Source organism: Eublepharis macularius, chromosome 9 (genome assembly GCF_028583425.1).
Source record: "Eublepharis macularius isolate TG4126 chromosome 9, MPM_Emac_v1.0, whole genome shotgun sequence".
NCBI lineage: Eukaryota > Metazoa > Chordata > Lepidosauria > Squamata > Eublepharidae > Eublepharis > Eublepharis macularius.
Genome location: NC_072798.1, coordinates 102,513,046 through 102,532,648, shown reverse-complemented (window position 1 = coordinate 102,532,648; position 19,603 = coordinate 102,513,046). Strand labels below are relative to the sequence as shown.

General features: G+C 43.7%; 1 protein-coding gene across 2 annotated transcripts in view; it reads left to right on the top strand.

The window, feature by feature from the left end:
- CACNA2D1 (calcium voltage-gated channel auxiliary subunit alpha2delta 1) overlaps positions 1 to 13,533 on the top strand; it is a 565,021-nt gene extending 551,488 nt beyond the window's left edge. For both annotated transcript variants that reach the window (XM_054989047.1, XM_054989046.1), the window contains one exon: positions 11,255 to 13,533. In XM_054989047.1, the coding sequence (XP_054845022.1) occupies positions 11,255 to 11,371 (117 nt within the window). In that variant the 3' untranslated portion in view covers positions 11,372 to 13,533. The remainder of the gene's footprint in view (positions 1 to 11,254) is intronic.
- The last annotated feature ends 6,070 nt before the right edge of the window (positions 13,534 to 19,603 follow it).

Here is a 19,603-nt window from a genome sequence, read left to right as displayed (position 1 = left end):
GCCGTACTGACCATCTAGTCCAACCCCCTGCCCAGTGCAGGATCAGCCTAGAGCATCTCTGACAAGTATTCATCCTGCCTCCTCTTGAAAACTGCCAGTGAGGGGGAGCTCACCACCTCCCTAGGCAGCTGATTCCACTTTTGAACTACTCTGATCGTGAAAAAGTTTTTCCTAATATCCAGCCGGTACCTTTGTGCATGTAATTTAAGCCCGTTGCTTCGCGTCCTACCCTCTGCTGCCAACTGGAACAGCTCCTTGCCCTCCTCCAAATGACAGCCTTTCAACTATTTAAAGAGAGCATTCATGTCCCCCCTCAATCTCCTCCAAACTAAACATTCCCAAGGCCCTCAGCCTTTCCTCGTAGGGCTCAGTCTCCAGACCCCTGATCATCCTTGTCGCTCTCCTCTGCACCCTCTCGATTTTGTCCACATCCTTTTTGAAGTGAGGCCTCCAGAACTGCACCCAATACTCCAGGTGCGGCCTAACCAAGGCAGTATAAAGAGAGGCTATGACCTCCTGCGATTTCGACGCTATGGCCCCTTTGATACAACCCAGCATTGAATTAGCCTTTTTTGCCACTGCATCACACTGCTCATATTTAGTTTACAGTCCATTCTTACCCCAAGATCCCTTTCCCATATACTACTGCCCAGAAGTGTATCCCCCATCCAGTATTTGTGCTTCCCATTTTTGTGGCCCAGATGTAATACTGTGCACTTGTCTTTGTTGAATTGCATCCTATTCACAGCCGCCCACTTCTCCAGAATATTCAGGTCTTGTTGAATTTTAACTCTGTCTTCTTGGGTGTTTGCTACTCCTCCCAATTTGGTATCATCAGCAGATTTAATGAGCAGCCCTTCCACTCCTTCATCCAGATCATTGATAAAAATATTGAAAAGTACCAGGCCCAAAACCAAGCCCTGCGGCACCCCACTGGACACCTCCCTCCAATCTGATGAAAACGCCATTGACCACCACTCTTTGAGATCCTACCGACCCGGTCAGTTATCGCCCATATCCACCGAACGGTCCTATAGTCCAGTCCACAGTCTTCCAGTTTGCCCTTCAGAATGTCATGGGGGACCTTATCAAAAACTTTACTGAAATCCAGATAAATCACGTCAACAGAGTTCCCCTGATTCAGTAAGCTGGTCACTCGATCAAAGAAGGAAACCAAGTTGGTCTGGCAAGATCTGTTAGGAACAAAACCATGCTGACTTCCCCGGATCACTGAGCAGCCCTTTCAAATCTATTCTAATATCTTCCCAGCAGCAGAAATCAGACTGACTGGCCTGTAGTTTCCCGGGTCGTCCTTCTTCCCATTCTTAAAGATTGGGATAATATTCGCTCTTCTCCAATCTTGTGGCACATCCCCAGTCCTCCAGGAGACCTTGAAGATGATGGACAGGGGTTCTGCAAGTTCTCTAGAAAGTTCTTTCAGCACTCTTGGGTGCATCCCATCCGGCCCAGGGGATTTGTATTCATCCAGTGCAGCCAGGTGCCTCTCCACAACCTCTCTTTCAACTAGCCACTCAGGTGTCCTGCCACATTTTCTACTATCTCTAGATGTGCCTGAGTTCTTCAGGGAGAAAACAGAGGCAAAAAAGTCATTATGCCTGTCTGCTTTTTCTCTGTCCTGATCTGCAGTACCTAGTAACCCCCATATACTCCTCTTTAGAGGTCTGTCCTCTCCATTTCCTGAACATTTCCTTTTTCTCCCTTAGCTTATTCTGGAGCTCTCTGTGCATCCACATCGGTTTCTTGGAGCCCTTACCATGTTTCCATCTTGCTGGGATAGTGAGGGCTTGAGCTTGCAAAAGCTCATGTTTGAGAAGAGCCCACCCTTCACTCGCTCCTTTCCCTTCCAGCACACTCCCCCACAGAATGACTCTTATCAAGCCTCTGGGTTCATCTAAGTCGGCCCTACGAAAATCTAACCTATGAGTCTGGCTATGAACTTCCTTGCCCCCCCCCCAGCAACTGGAATTCAAGGAGGACATGGTCACTTCCCCCTAAGGTCCCCACCACCTTCACCCCATCTACCAATTCTTCCCTGTTGGTTAATATCAAGTCTAGTATGGCCAAGCCCCTTGTAGCTTCCTCCACCTTTTGAAAAAGGAAGTTATCAGCCAAGCAGGTCAGGAAATTGCGTGATTCATGACGCTTTGCTGAGCCTGTCTCCCAGCACACATCGGGGAAGTTGAAGTCACCCATAATTACAAGGTTCTGATGTCTGGATACTCTGCCAATCTGTTCAAAGAGGGCAGCATCCATTTCTTCTCACTGGTCAGGTGGTCTGTAGCAGACTCCAACAATAATACCCTTTGTCCTTCCTCCCCTTATTTTCTACCCATATGCTTTCCACTGGGCTGTCCGCCCCGTGCTCCATAACTTCTTGACAATCAAGCCCTCTCCTCACATACAACGCCACTCCACCTCCTCTTCTACCCTTCCGTTTTTTCTTGAACAACTCACACCCATCCACTAGCACAACTCATACCCATCACAAGGAGTCTTCCCCTGACGGATGAGTCTTGAGGTATGGAAGACACTTTGTGCCAGAGGAAAATCCCACCACTGGTGGAAGAGATCCATCAGATCTAGCCCTCTGGAAAGTTGACTTTAAAACATGCAACACCGAGGCATTTCTTTTTACCTTGCTGCTGCAAGGTAGTTCACCTCATTCCTGATTTGTGGCAGATTGCGCTCTGAATGCATTAAGTGATCAGCAACCTTTAGGTGTGTGGTGGAGAGTGCCCTCAGGTCATAGCTGACTTATGGCAACCCCATGGCAAGAGACTACCAGAGGTGGATTGCCATTGCCTGCTTCTTCAGCCCTGGTCTTCATTGGAGGTCTCCCATCCAGTTACTAACCAAAGCCAACCCTGCTTAGCTTCTGAGATCTGACGAGATCAGGCTCTCGTGGGCTATATAGGTCAGGACACCTTTCCGTGTGAGAGATCCTCAATTTGTTCAAGGGACCTGAACTGTTATACCAACAAAACCATTTGTATGGAAACCAGGTGGCCAGTCTAATAGGATTTCATGCCAACATCCTAGCAGCACCTATATGATGAGCTGCCATTGAACTCTTCCCAGAACACATTCACTGGGACCCAGCAAAGGTACAGCAGTTTTTGTGTGCGTATGTTTGTGTGTGTGTGTGAGAGAGAGAGAGAGAGAGAAACCGTACCCATACACAGGTGGACAGAGGTTGCTCAGAAAAGAAAGAGGGATAACCAAGGACCACATATAAAAATATGCACAAAGTGTATACAAAGCCACTTGGCTCAGCCTTCAGCCAACTTAATTGTCTATTCCTCCAATGAAAGTGTAGCTGGATACATCCCAGCATATCAAAGGGTTGGACCGAGAATAACATTTCCACTGGCAGAATGGGACTTTCCTGCCTCCCTCCTCCCACTGAAGCCCACGTAGAGCGGGACCACAAGTGACACCTGACACAGGTTGGACACTTGTCAGCTTCCCTCAAGTTTTGATGGGAAATGTAGGTGTCCTGGTCTTGCAGCTTGGCTCTCCAACTGCTGTCCAATGAACTTTTCAACTGTCATTTGTCCAACATTCTGCCAAGCTGCCTACATTTCCCATCAAAACTTGAGGGAAGCTGACAAGTGTCCAACCTGTGTCAGGCGTCACTCGTGGTCCCGCTCTGAGTCCTGGGGGGACCTGAAGGATAGCATAGGAATGTTGCACCAGGAAGGGAGAATTGGAGGAAATTGCCAGCATCCTTCCAAAGACGCCGGGACACCATCCTTCCAGTGAGATTTATTTTCAGCAAGGAGGTTGCTGCCCCAAGTGGTCCAGTAGCCTCACATGGAAAGCAACATGCCTAGTGGGTTGGATACACCAGAGCCTTCCTGCGGATTTCTGCCCATGGAGTGTGGCTTCCTTCCTTCCTCCTCCTGCTGCGCTTCGGGCTGCTGGAGGATGAGGGATGCCAGGAAGTCCTAGTCTGTGGGTGGAAACCACACGGCAGACACGGGCACCTTCCCCTGCAGCCACCTGCAGGCCCTCCTTTGAGCTGCTCATGGGAGAAAGCCCTGGGAGCCCCGTGAGTGACGCTCACGTGCAGACGCTCCCCTGAAGAGCAGCCGTTCCCTCCGTGTGTTAAGACTGGAGATGATTTGATGTCCCAAAAGAAATGTTAACTGAGCAAGCACAAACGACTTACATTTCTTCTTTCCATGCTTCTAGGTTTGATCTGAGCTTTCCCCCCAATGCAGGAACAGAACAAATATTTTTCCACAGCAGAAATATCCCATCTTTGTCCATTGAACAAGGCCTGTTTTTTTTAAAAAAGTACAAGAAAAAGGTTTCTTTGTATCCACATTTGAGAATCCTAGTTCACTGTTAACCTTGGAACAAACTCCAAACACATTTTTCAAATACATGTGAATAGATTGATTTTATTTTGAAACAGTGTGTGCCACATAGAACATTAAATTTAAGAGCTAAGAGAAGGAGCATTACATTAAACAAATCACGTATCTGTAAGAAAATTAGGATATCCAAGACAATTGGCAAAATATCAGGAGAAGTCTTGACCTGTCTTTGTGACCTACCAACACAAGTCTGGTTGTGTGTGAAAGTACAAGGAGTCTTGCTCACTAGCTTGGTGTGCTCTTTAGTGTGTTAACTGTGTGTCCCTGTAACTGTAACAGTGTAATATTTTGGTTTAGTTTACTTTGCAGTGCCCACTGTGAAACTCTTTGCTCTTGGGTGAATGCTCTCACATTAACTCTGCTAACGGCCAGCAAACTGCATGAAATCTCATCTTTGTATGTGTTTCTTTCTGTGTTTTCTTTCCTTTCCTTTCCTTGCTACTTTGCCTGTTACTAATAGGATCAGCCTATATGCACAACGAGTCGTGCCTCTGCCATGACGTCAGCTCCTCTCTTCATTTTTCTGCAACTTTTCATGTGGTGTGGATGGTCAGTTCCTTTCTCTTATTTTGTGATTTTTCTTTTGTTTTTCAAAGTTTAGCATTTTTGTTAGCATATCATAGAAAGCAATATTAAGTGGATTCTTGGGTGGGGGAAGAAGAATGTGAAACAGACCACTGCATTACTGAAAAGGAGAAACAATGCATCGGGCCTGTCAAAATGGTTCTTTTCCGCATGGAAAGTCCCTGAGTTTGCAAGCCTCCTTCCCTGAATGGGAGAGTCTCGGTCAGTTCAAAGTGTCTGTGTGGCAGTCTCTCATTTGCTAATGTGGTCGTTTAATTCTCTCTCTGATGAAATGGCCAGTGTGGTATAGTGATTAGAGTATCAAACGGGAAGCTTGCTAAGTGACCCTGGGCCAATAGTATACTCGCAACCTAACCTACCTCACAGAGTTGTTGTGGAGACGCAGGGGAGGAAAGGAGAACGATGTATGATGCATTTGAATTCCTTAGTGGAAATATAAATAGCTCACTCCCAATCTCTTCAAGGTTCTTATTTGTAAAGGACTATAACATCAGAGCAAGTCCATTGGCTTACAGCCCCTTTAGCTCAACATACGAGCTCCTCCAGCATCCTGGGAAGTGTTGCTTAAAAATGAGGGAAACGCTCTGGCTCAGAGTTTCCACCTCAGGAGGCCTTCTAGGCAAGAGATGAGCAGAGGTGGTTTGCCATTGCCTTCCTTCCCATAGCAACCCGTGTCTTCCTTGCTGGTTTCCCGTCCAAGTACTAACCATGGCTTAGCTTCCGAGTTCTGCCTTCCCATCTCATTGTATCTGCCTTGTTGATGAGGAGCAATGGGGCAAGAGATCAGGGAGAGAAGGGAAACTAGCTTCTAATTCCTTGAGTAATACCATAATTTGGAAAAGGTTTATCATTTAGTATTGAATTGCTAATATTTTAGTATGGTCGGGGGAGGGAGCTACTTGGCAGGAAGAGCTCAGGTCTTGACATTTTGGAAGACCCTTGAAGTTTATTCACAAGAGGCTCAGCTTCAAGCTCTCTTTGAATATAGCATTGGCCATCAGAAAGATACGTATGAGATGACTTGTTTGGTTCTCCATTCACGAGAAATTAAAGCCACCCCTGTGGCCTCGTCTCCTCTGGGAAAACTCGCGTGTCGGACAGTTCTGAAGTCCGGCCCTTCTGGGTGTGCCTTCCAGACAGTCATTCCGAAAGGAGGGTGAACGTTAAGCAGGCCTCATTTAGTCTTACTTTTGTTCCTTATCTGGAATTCCTTGTATTTCTCTAATATATTCTTTCAGTCTTATCTTGGCTTGGCCATCTCAACTCTCTCTATAAATCCGCTTTTGGATATTTCATTTTTATTTTCATATAAATCAACTAAACATGTGGGACAACATTCTTTTGTGTGAAAAGCAGAATCAAGCCTTTCCTTTTTATGTACCCAGTTGTCTCTCTCATTTTCAAACTTCTATTAAATTTTAAACGCCATACTGAAGAGAAAAACTAATCATTCTTTTCTTCTGAAAGTGCATTTAGAATACAATTTTGTATAAAGGATACAATAAGAAGATGAAACAAAAATAGAAAATCATAAAATCACAACCCAAACCATAGCTAAGTATTAAATCTTAGCTAAACGATACTACAGGCTCTATATCGTCTTCTGGTATGATACCATGTCAATAATCCATCAAAGAAGTCAAAGTCTCAGAGAGAAACCACTGGTTAATTCGTCTCCCCATCCCACAACTCATCTGAAACATATTCACTTACTCATTTCAAACAATCTGCCTCCCTGTTCTGAACCACTGATCCGAGCTGAGATGTAAGCTGTTTTTCCAAAATTTTGCCAATAGTACCTTGGCTGTCAACACTACATATACTAACTATCACACAATGTTTATTTCTCGTTTTACTTTTTTGATAACCCCACACAATTACTAATACGGTGCCTTGGATTTCAGAGCCATTTTTAGCCTTAATAATTCTTAAGCTGTTTCCCCAATATAATATCACCCTCCTACAGTTCCACTGTATGTGAAAATAATTGGTGTCTGTGCGTTGACATCTCAGACAATTGTCCAAGTGATTACCACACATTTCTTCTTAATCTGGAAGATGGACAGTACTACTGATAGAGAATTTTATAGAATTTTCCCCTAAACAATATGTATAACATATGTTTAGGACCTTCAGTTTGCATTGTCTTATCATAGAGTTTTGAAGGCTTGGAAAAGTGGAAGTTGGTTGGAAAAGGGGAAGACCTAAAACGAGATGGCTTGACTCAAAAAAAGAAGCCACGTCCTCCAGTTTGCAGGATCTGAGCAAGTCTTTCATTCATAGGGTCACCCTAGGTTGGAGGTGACGTGATGGCACGTTACGCATATTTAGGACTCTAACATCCTTCAACAAATGATATTTCCACATCCCCCTCCCTTAACTTACTAAATGTTGTGCCTCTGTTTTCATAAGAACTGCTTACCTTTAGATGACCAACCTTCACCAACCTTCACCAGGTTTTATATTAATTACAAAAGTATTCAAAATTAGTTAATAATCTGATGTTGCAGTGTGTTGGAAGTACTGAAAAAAGTAGAATCCTCTGCTTCGAAGGAAGGTCTGTTTGGCTTCATAAATGTTATTAACAGCTGTGGGAAAACTTACAGTCTTGGAGAGGTAAACCATGAACGGAAGGAGCTCATGGAATGAGTCGTTCTCTGCCGCCTGCTGTCCTCTTCTCATGGGCTGTGCTCCAGAAGGTTAGGTATAGAGTGGGATATGGGGAGGGAGGCTGAATAAAGAAGGAAGAATCTGCAGAAATTGCTGTCCAGCTTCTTGTGTGAAGTGCTGCTCCATTCACGCAAGAGATGTGATTTCTGCCACTTTTCCCTCAACCTTTGCAACTTTTCTCTCAACCGCTTTTCCCTCACCCTCAGGTGCAATATTTCCGAAGGTACAGGAATCTGCAGAGAAGAGAGGAGGAATTTCCTCTTCATAGTACCCAAGAGCTTTTTAAGCACTCAGAAATAAGCCAGAGACTGATTGCCTGAACAAACAATACAGCAATCAGGCCATTGTAGGTATGCCAGGCAGCAACTATGAGGATTATGGCGATTGGAGAAAGTGGTACCACAGCCTTGGGAATTGGGCACGTCCATATTTATCCTTTTCACTCAATGCATAGAAAAGTGCACTCTTGTAAACACTGAACAAGGCAGCTTGTTTGTGGAATAATGAGTCAATAATTTCCTTAGTATAAGTTTGCATTTCTATCATGTTCCAGTAGAAGAAAGCATGAGTGTTAGTCCTTCAGTGACTGTAACAGTTGCAGCAGAAGGTATTGTCATCTCCTGCTTCAGGCGGGGTGGGGAGGTGGACCTTGATCGGTTTAGGGCAGGTGACGCTGCACATTCCGTGAACAGGTTCTCAGCATTTTTTCCCACTTCACAACTCTCATGTGGGGTGAAGGGGTCGTTCTGAGCAGGACCACCATGTGGAGGCGCCTTTCTTCTGTACCATTTTTCCAGCCTGAAATGGCCGTTACTACCAACAAGGTTGAGCGACCAAGGAAATAAAAGTTATAAAAATTACAATTATTTATTGCACAGTGCATAAACAATTAAAAACCATAGCACTAAGTTAAAAACGTTAAGACCTAATAACATCAGTTATACAGTGTCAAAAAAATGTTGGCACATATACAAGAACAAAGTCACAAAATTGATTGCACATATACAGAGACCAAACATGTTTCGGCCCTCTGGACCTTCCTCAGTGGTCTAACTTGTTACTATACACACATATAAATTATGGCTCATAAATACAAAATGTTGCTGGTTCAGGCCAGGTAGTTTAAATATGGAACATTTATAGCCCCCAGTATAAGTCATTGGTTGTTAATAGCTAGTTGGGGGGCCTCACTTCTGAGATGTGGTGCTCGACTAGCATTCTGTCCTGCGTGAGAGTCGCATTCCAAGTGTATGTTCCTATGCTAGTCGGATTGCAAAAATGGCATGGGCAGAAGGTTTAAAACCTATCACTGTCTCAAGAGAAGTCCTTCACACACCCATGCCAGGTGAGTTGGGGGGAGGGGGGAGCTCCATTCGCAGAACTCCGAGCATCACGTGTACTTAAGAACTCAGTGGCAGTGTGACTAGAGTGGTGACTGGGTCCTCGCAGGGCGCTGGCTGTCAGGACAATGGCTAGCTCACTGTGACACCTCCATACTGGATCCCTGATAAGGAACTCAAGAGTTTTACTCCAGCAAGGATCAGGGACAGACGAAAGGCATAAAGAGTCCTGCAAGGAAGGTGTCCCTTTCATGGAGACAGCATTGCAGGATTAAAGGGGCCGTGCGGTGGTTTGCCAGCTGTGATGCCTGTTGTAGCTCCCGGACTGCGCATGGCAGGAGTTCCCAACCTCTTCTTTAAATGTCAGCTGCTTCTGACTAACAACCCCCACCATGTTACCAAGCTTTGTTCTGGAAGCAGAACAGGGACGAGAAGGAGCACCAGAAGTGAAGCCACCAGCAAAACAGCAGAGAAGAAAAGCCTATGGAATAATAAAAAAAAAAGTTTTAAAAAACGCAGCCTAGAGCAGATCTTTTGATGATCTTTTCCTGGGACTTCTAGAGCTGCATCCTCGGAAGGCGGAGTCACCTCTGCCTCCCTCCTTGGTGGTTTCTAGTGGGCTGTGGCCTCCCGAGGAAGTCCATGCAGCCAGTCTGGCTCCATCATCCATATATTTAGACCTTTTTCTCTGATAAATGGGGGAAGGATGATCTTTATATTCAACAGCAGGTCAATTTTTTTTCAGGTTACCTAGTTTGCCAGTGTGGGTCCCATGGGGAAGATGTCTGATTTATCATGGAAGCCATCCATGACTTTAAATAACCAGCTATACACTTGAGAAGTTTCTGTCTGCAACCCGTTTTTACGTGTTTTAGCAAACTGCTGGTAAAATGGCACTCTCAGCTGCCATGGATTTCATAGCAAAACATTGACTCTTGCCATGTCTGAGACCAGTGGGTTCACTGGGAGGGAAGAGGCAGACACTGTTTAAATTGTGGGTCTCTCCTTCAAGATCTTTATTCTTTGGCACCACCACCAGCTGTTTTAAGCTGGACCCGTGACAATGGGTAAAATCGAATGGATTGTTTAGGTTCATAGTCATACAGGTATTGGTGGGAAACTTTCTGCATGTTGTATTGTCGAAGGCTTTCACGGCCGGAGAACGATGGTTGTTGTGGGTTTTCCGGGCTGTATTGCCGTGGTCTTGGCATTGTAGTTCCTGACGTTTCGCCAGCAGCTGTGGCTGGCATCTTCAGAGGTGTAGCACCAAAAGACAGAGTCGAAACGTCAGGAACTACAATGCCAAGACCACGGCAATACAGCCCGGAAAACCCACAACAACCATCGTTTCTGCAAGTTGTTCAAAATAAAATGGAATTCAGCCACAAAGATATGAAAAGAGAGTCCTTTCCTTAGGGAATTTGACCTCTCATTCCATGTACCCATTTGCCGGACTATAACAGCCCCAGTCGCCAATCTCATCCGTTTTGTCTGTTATCCATTGAAGGGTTCATAGCTTAGTAGTAGATTGCAGATTCACTCCCTGGCATATCCAGGTAAAAGGCATCAGGAATAAAAGGGAAAACCTCTGCTCAAGACTTTGAAGAGCCACTTCCATTCAGAGTAGCTCATTCTGGGGTAAAGGGAGCACCCATCTGGCTTAGTACAGGGCATCCTCATATGTTCACAGGATGTGATTTCCCAGTCTGCTGTGGTAGTGCATACAATGATTGATTCTTCCTAAAGTTCTTTATCCTTGGAATGGGCATGCATAACTGCATATGGTGATGGTGTACGACGATGAACCTGTGAATTTCTTTTGTGAAGTTTTTTATGTGACCGTGCTCTAGCTCTCTTCAACACATATTTAAGTTTGCAAGTGTTTAGCTACTTAGGCCAAAAAATAAGCTGAGACCAAAAATCACACTTCGAGGAAATTACCTTTTGCTCTACTGCATGTTGAGGATTGACACAGTTGGGTAATGGCCCCGCTCGCAGCAAGCAGAGTTTGACAAATATCAGGTGCCGGGTTCGTGGTGTGAGAAGTCCTTGGCACAACTTGAGTCCATTTACAAGGTAAACTGTAAGGAAGAGCTGTTCGTTCTTGGATACTAATGTTTTGGTGAACCTGTGTAGACGAGTGGTCCCCATGACTGAGCCGTATGAGGATGTCACAAATGCCACCAGACTCAGCCTGTCCCCTTTTTCCTTTTTGAGTGAAATTTCAGTTAATACTGACTTTTTTTTTGCCTACAGGAGGATTCAAGAGACTGTGGTGGGGTCTCTGGACTCAGCCCGTCACTATGGTCTATGGTAGGAATCCAGCTGATGCTGCTCTGGCTGTTATCTGGCAGCAGACATTGCCAGTTATGACCCTGTCTAAACCAAAACCTGCATAACAAACCGAGATCCTGCCAAAATGTTAGGCTCCCTGGCCACTTCACGTGGGAAAGGAGGCCTGTCTGCTCGGACTGCAGATGAGTGGCAGTGCCTGTTTCTTGGTCTCTTCTTTGGAGAAGACTCTGGAGGCACCCACCGTGACTGCATGTTGGCGTGTCAGATCTGTAGACGTGTGTGAATGCCACATCATCGAAGTCATCGGAACTGAATTCTGTGTGTGCTGCTTTATTGAGGAAATGCATTTCCCCCCCGCCATGATTTAGAAGACTTTTATGTCAAGGGCTCCCCTTTAAAGGTTTTTTTTTTTACACATGATTTCTGTTTATTTGATCTTAGCTTTGAATCAGTTGCACTCTTTATTCTTTAAAATCAATACTTTGTAAGGATTGGGGGGAACCCTGCCATTTACTTCCTTATTTAGAATACTGCCATTTTTAATGTCTGTTTCCACGTCGCTTGTATCCAAGTTGCAGAATAGAATGGTTTCATTGACTGGGAATACTGGCTAGCCACCTACAGAGGCTCCACAATAACTTAAAATGCCTTATGAGAATGGTATTTTTTCTGCCAAAAATACTTTGAATGGGCCATCAGCTAAGCTTGGGTAGCTTCATGAAATGAATGCAAAAACGAAAGGATATAATCTTGAAAGCTTCTCAAGAGTTTTCATCTCAGTCTTGGTCCATTCCTCACGGCACCGTTGTGGGCGTCCACCTCATGATTCCTGTGGTCAGCAGAGCTAGCCAAGTCCTCCAAAATGTTCAGGTGAAAAGTTTGTGAATACAAATGTCTTTTGTGAATATTGAACGTCCGTTTCCAAGGGTATATTGCATGATGATGAAGCTGCCGCTTTGCTGTTTTGTTTTTAAGTTTGGGTTTTTTGGTTTTCTTTTGATTGTAGAATATAGTTTATTGAAAAGGTAATTGAGTGATTTTTTTGTTGTGTGAAAAACCAAATATTGCAATGTGATGCAATTTAATCTTAAATTATATATTGTTAAACAGATATCTGAATATACTGTGCAGTGTAAACGCTGAACATGGGTATGGTACATTTAGGTATCTGCAGGAGATGAATTTTATACAGACAAAAAGGCTCACTTAAAATCCTGTGTACAGGTATTTTAAACAAATGAAAATCAAATTACATGCACTAATTTTTGATGTGTATGTATGCTCCAGTTTGTACTGGGTGAGGTTTTCTCCCCACTAAAATTAGCACCTCTTAGTCCCTGAGTGTAAAGCATCCAACATTTCTTTTTTACAGTAAAAAAAACATACTGGGGATCCTGCGTTTCACCAAAATGGTAGCAAAACCAGAACAAATGGAGAGGCTTGAATCTCTATGTATAGTGATTCTTGATTCTGAATAATAAAAACTGGTTTTGTACAAATATGATGAGAAATCAGATCAGAGGGGTAAGTTATGTTACAGTATAGAATATTGTAACACAGAATAGAATATGTAATTTTCCCTTTCCTGATAGTTTTCAGAACTTACCAGTATTGCAAGACAGCTAAACCAGTAAGTGCTAATATTTTACAATTCTGCTGATAGCTGCAGTATGCAATTATCCTCTTTTCATGATACTACCCAGTTAAAATGAAAAATGCTAATAACTAAATGCTGACAAATGACCAGTTATGAGTACAAACTCTTAATGGAAATTAATGGGCATTCTTTAACACATAGCAACAATTTTGGAAAAAAATCAGCTTTAATTGGTCATATTGTTTTAAATTTGAGTATCTTCTTTTACTCGTGCCCTGCACTGAATTGTTTTTGAGTACCCTTGGTTCCATCTTTGCTTTTAAAATAAGAGATAGTAGAGGTGTGGAAAGCTGGGCAAAGTTCTTGGTTTGATAATGCATGCAGTCGAAAGTAAGAAAACAAATGGAAATGATTCTGCTTAATTCTGTAGGAAAAGGAAATTATTTCAAAATGGTGGATGAAAGATCATGAAAGAGAAGGCCCCGTCTGCTGCCATTGCTGTTGTTGCCTTTAGCCAATCATAAAGTCAGGGCATTTCCTTATACTCAACAAATATTTTTATGATGGTGGTATTCAGGAGGTAGTGAAATGGGTTTAAGTGTTTAAGATTGCTTAAATTTTGTGTTTTCATTTATGTCTTAGGCTGTTTTCACACTGCTTACCGGCCACGGGACATCGCGCCGAGCTCCCGTCAGGAAGACGCTGTCATTCTGGAAGCTCGGCACGATGTTCCGTGGCCGGTAAGCAGTGTGAAAACGGCCTTAATTTCGATCATTACAAAGATTGGTTGCAGGTCAAGTGCTGTATTTCATTATTTGTACTTTCTCAGCAAATAGAGTACAACTTCACTATTGTCTGGACCGTGTCAGGGATAAGCTTGCATCATATTGGCTGACCCCTGATTTTAAATTGTGCCTTGGAAGGTCGTAGCTACAGTGAGTGTTACTGAGGAAACAGCATCCTGAGGATTGCTTTACCGGGTCAGATCGTTTTCCATCTAGTTCAGCAACTAGACAAAGATGCCTAAGAAAGAGTGACCAGGAAGGCGTGGTTGAGGTGTCAGTCCCTAGTCCTCAAATAATCCAATAACTCTGATTGGCCGTAACGTCTGAACATCCACCAAAAGGGAAGGTGACAAAAAACGATCTCCCCACCACTCCCTCTATCCCGTTCAGTTTCTGCCTCCTAGGATGAACATTTGTGCTGAACCCCCCCCCCAAGCAATGTTTTTTGCCCGAGCTCTCAGTGACTTGGGGAGGGTGGAGGGGGTGGTTTCAAAGAGAGACAAAGATTTTTTTCCTATTCAGAACTGTCACTGTGAATTAGCTTTGTGGTATCATCACTTAGCCCGTCGGATTAACGATCTGGGCACTGTGACTGCATCATGCATAGTACGTGATTTACTACCGACTGACAGGGCATAGCATGAAGGAGCCCCTGCTTTCACCAAATGGTGCGGAAGGAGCTACCGATGGGTGCCCGAAATCTCTGGAAACAAAGACGGAAAAAGTTGAGCTGCAAGAGGGATTGGGGGCATTTCTACTGCTGACAGCACTGCCCATACACTTTTTAAAAGTCCCAGTTCAGCTCAGCACTAGAGAATAGAGATGGCCACTTACCAGGTGGGAAGGACAATTTTACCACACTTCCACATCTTATCAGAAATCTAGGGAAATAGAGGAGTAGTAAATTGTGCCTTTCCACTTGTCAAGATATCATGGGCAACTGGTTCACCAACCAGTTACATGTTACTTGTATTCAGTTAGGAATGGGATTGGAGAGACTCCTGAAAAACAGACCAGAGAATCTACAGTAGGCTAGCTGCTGGCCATAGAGGTAAACTTCTTGTACTGTCCAACAAATGCGTATGTGAACGCAAGCTACGCAGATCTAGAAGACGTTTACATCAAGGCTGCCGTCTTCTCATTAAACATGGTATTTTAAAGAATGTCTGTTATGTCCCAGAGGCAAATTTATGACCTTGGAGTCAATAAACCAGGAGTAGGCAGCATAAGGCACCCTGTCCATGTTCAGCTTACCAAAGTCCCCCTCCTGGCAGCCTTGCACTGCCTGTTGCAAAGGGCAAGTCACCAGAGGGCCACGTCATGAATAATAATAACATTCAATTATATACCGCTCTTCAGGACAACTTAATGTCCACCCAGAGCAGTTTACAAAGTGTGTTATTTTTATCCCCACAACAACAATCACCCTGTGAGGTGCATGGGGCTGAGAGAGCTGTGACCGATCCAAGGTCACCCGTCTGGCTTCAAGCGGAGGAGTGGGGAATCAAACCCAGCTTTGCAGGTTAGAGTCCGGCCGCTCTTAACCACTACTCCAAGCTGTTCCAATGGCCTGACTTACCCGTGCTTCATGTCACCAGTAGCCCTTTTGAAAATACAAGCAGCCATTGGAGGAAGGAAGCAGAGGCCAAACCTGGACATTTGGTCCCACAGGTTTTCCATAATATTTAAATATTGGATTTTAGCGATTTGCAGTTTACATAGCTTTTTTCCCCCTGATTGTATGCAAATATCATCTAGGTGTTCAATGTTTAAGCAATGTACTGTATGCACCTCTCTCTATATGTATGTATTTGTCAGGGGGAAGGAAGAGATTCCTCATGACAATGGCTTGGTTCTAAATGGGTGCCTTCTCATGGAACGGGGATCCCTCTCCTTTATTCCCACTGGAGCTCCTGGGGCCTCCCCCGCCCTCCTGAGGGTTAGGAAATGCTCTGTAACAGCACGATATCTGGGGGCAACAGAGCTGTACTTAAAGGACAGCATCCCTGGAAATCAGGGGTTTGGCCTGCTGCTTGCAACACAGAACTGTTTGAATCTCTGCCACTGCCCATGTCCGCCACTCTATGAATGCTGAAAGGATAGCTCTAAGAAACAATAGATGTTGAAAAGATTAAGTGCCGTGCAGATTGTATACGAATTCTGTCTCTTGTGACCAGGCTTGACTTTAATCATCCTGTTTTTAGAGTGAGAATTGGCTGGGGAAGCACAAATACTAATATATTAATCTTGCATCTTGCATTGATGGTGAAATACGTTGTGGTTGTTGTGAAGTGTTCCTGCTCTGCTACAGTCTCTAGGGGAGCCACTGGAACTGTTTTAATTTCTGCTGTAACTATGAAGCCCTACTGTAGCATCTGTCTATCCACTATTCCTGTCATTCTAGTTCTGTTGTGAGCAAAAAAGAAAGCAAAGTCAGTGGCAGATAGAATGGTTCCACTCTCCTTCTTTTCCATCAGAACAACCAGCATTACTGCCAAAACACTTGAGTGTGATCCATGTTTGTATCAAGTTTTTAACATGACATATATTTCATGAGTTTGACTGAGGAGTTTTTTAGGTCTTATACCATTAAAGATTTTAGTATGACCTCTTTAAATGTTTCTAATGCTTGAGGCTTTATTGCTTACACTTGACGAGAACAGTGTTGCTGCCATTTGTAAGTTTCTGTATACGCTTCCTTTCACTGACTTTAAGTGCTGGCCTTACAGGGTTCAAAAAAGCAGTATCCCGTTTTTAAGTGACCTTTGCAACCCAAGTGTTACTTGCTGTTTCACAGTTTTCAGTGTCTTCGAAAAGACATGGGAACTTTTCATTCCTTGTCCCTTCTATCTTGAAGCTTAGGAAGCTTAGGCCTAGGACTTCCCTTGGTTCTTTCGCTGCATGGTTGCTGCTCTCCCATGGTCAACTCCCACATTAATCGGGTTGCCCAGATCAGATGGGTGGTACTTCCCACCCTAGTCTACATCCTCTCCATTAGGGTTGCCAATCAGAGTTGGAATTCGGGGCAGACCCAGCCTACCATATTATCATCTTACGTATGTGTGTGCTGTTAAATTGCAAGTGACTTACGGCAACCCCAACAGGTGGTTTTCAAGGCAAGTGAGGAACAGTGGTTTGCCATTGCCTTCCTCCACAGAGCAACCCCGGTCTTCCTTGGTGGTTTCCCATCAAATAATAATATTTATATACCTCCTTTCAGGACAACTTAACAGCCACTCATAGCGGTTTTACAAAGTATGTTATTATTATCCCCACAACAATCACCCTGTGAGGTGGGTGGGGCTGAGAGAGCTCTTGAAGAGCTGTAACTGACCCAAGGTCACCCAGCTGGCTACAAACAGAGTAGTGGGGAATCAAACCTGGTTCTCCAGATTTGAGTTCTGCCACTCTTAACCACTAACTCTTAAGTAATAAAATTCGATTTGTATACCACCCTTCAGGACAACTTAACGCCCACTCAGAGTGGTTTACAAAGTGTGTTATTATTTCCACAACAATCCACCTGTGAGGTAGGTGGGGCTGAGAGCTCCATTCTTTCAAGCTCTGATAAGATTGGGCTATACCATGCCTAACCACTGCCTACATTAATGTCTTACGATATCATTTTTTATGTTAGGTTGACAGAAGACAATAGAAATACTTAGAAAATTTAAATTCCAGTTCATGTTTGTACTTTAAACAAAATAAAGTTGTTTTGGGTTTGTGGGTTATGGGAAATTGATTTTAGTGGCCTCATATCCTCTGTGGGGACCAACTGTTTTGTTAGGTTAGAATTCCATTTCTGCTGCCAGTCCTCATGTTAAAAGTTCCTTTGTCATCCAGGCAACAAAACAGACATGGTGGAGATCTTGGATCTCCGTTCGTCTATTCAAGTAAATTATGTGCACATGCAGCTATGTTTTGGATTGGGGCCACATGGGAAAAGGGCATTTAACCCTTCAACCCCAACTTGGTTTTGCTAATTGAAACATGGCTTTCCATGATGCTATTAACATTTTTAAAAGGGAGAAGACAGTTTTTTTAAGGGGCACACATTTTTCCTTTAACGTTGTTAATAACAGCAGGATTCAGTTGGTGAAAACTAGGGAGCTGAAGAGCTGAATGCCCTATTCCCTTCCCACATTGCCCTATGCAAATCACACTGCTCATGTATACAATTTCCCTTTAACAGACTAGTGGAGATCCTTGTTTTCTGCTAGGTCGTTTGGGCCCTAACCCAGAGTGGCATTTTACACATTACTAATGAGATAGGGGAACTAACCACAGAAGGCAGCAATCATGTTCCAAAGTCCAGCCAGACCTAGGACACTTCATTCAAAACAATGAATCTACTAGTCCTGAGTAATCCCATCCAAGCGGCAATGCCAAATTGCTCTCTGCAATCATTGTATCTCCAGAAAAGAAGAGATACATTTGATCCAATTCTTAATATTTCCAGACTAGAGATGGGCACGAACCGAGAAAAATCCGAACCATGTGGTTCGTGGTTCATTGCGTTTCATGAACCATGAACTTTCACGAACTTGCCCCAGTTCGCAAACTGGTTTGTTCAGTTCATGTAAACATCACTTCCAGGTCACCAGAAAGTCTGCAGAGAGCCCATTCCTCCCTGTTCGCTTAGGAAACTGATTGAACAACGCCAGGCTGTCTGCAGTGACGAACCAAAATACGAACCAAACAAACGGCTAAAATTCATCACGGTTCATGAGAAATGAGCTCCCATGAACTGCCAGTTCACGAACCACAAATGGGCCCAGTTCCTGACAAACTTTGGTTCGTATTTCGGTTTGTGCCTGCCTCTTTTCCAGACCTGTGACAATGGTTGCCAGGTCTCCTGCATCTCACTGACAATCCCCTGATGCCTGCCACTGCTTGGTAGGTTGGGGGTGGGGAGAGATGAAGAAATATTTTTTCAGGTCAATGGTGTGACATAACTTCTGGGGCGAACCCAGAAGTGACATCACTCTAGGATTCAGCAGCATCTCAAGAGTAAAATCATAGTGTTTCAGTTCCACTAATTCCTAGAGGGCTATGGCATCAATTGCAGGTTCACTTCGAAAATGATGTCATGCCATTGATGTGATGTCACCCCCATGTCTACATTCCCCTTATCTCCTGCCAGGTGCCAGCCATTGGCTGGCAACCCTACCTGTAACACAGGCCATGTCTCTGGGTTGCTGGTTTGTTTTCATACCACTATGTTAATATTGTTAATAATTGCTGTAGACTATTGTAAAAAAGATTTTAAAAAAACTGTCCAGTTCCAGAAGTTGGCTGCAGCCCTCTTATATTCTTGACAGCTTTATCTATTGTATAAAATCAAAACTTGCAACTTGAAGGGGGGGAAATGCTAAGGGTAAAGGGATGCCATCTTGTTGAAATGCCAAATGAATATCCAGTTTGGCTTTGACAAAGTTATCCAATCTTCTTGTGTTATATGGGATGTCTCAATCATGCTTCTGGGGAATATATTTACAGAAATGTCCAGTGTTGCATTCTGGCAAAAAAATGGGCAGGCAGGTTTTTTTTTCTCTCCCTTTTATTGCGTTCTCTTAACACTTTTGTGGAACTTGACAAATCTGATGTGAGAAATAAAAGTGAAACATTTTGTAAAAATTTGTATAATACTGTTATAAAAATTTATAATCCTATGAATTGCTGTGTTTAATTATTGTGGAAAAACAGTATATTCAGAATAAAAGTTTATCATTTGAAATCTGACACCAGTGTCCGTATATTGTGATAGTGTTTTTTATAACAATGCAACCAGTCTCACTGTTGGATGGTTACCTGTTTTTATTTATAACTAGTAACAAAGCCCGTTGTGGGGAAAAATACAACGGGCTCTAGAAGAGGAAGGGCAGGCAAGTGGGCATTGCACTTGCCTAATGCACCACGCCTAATCCC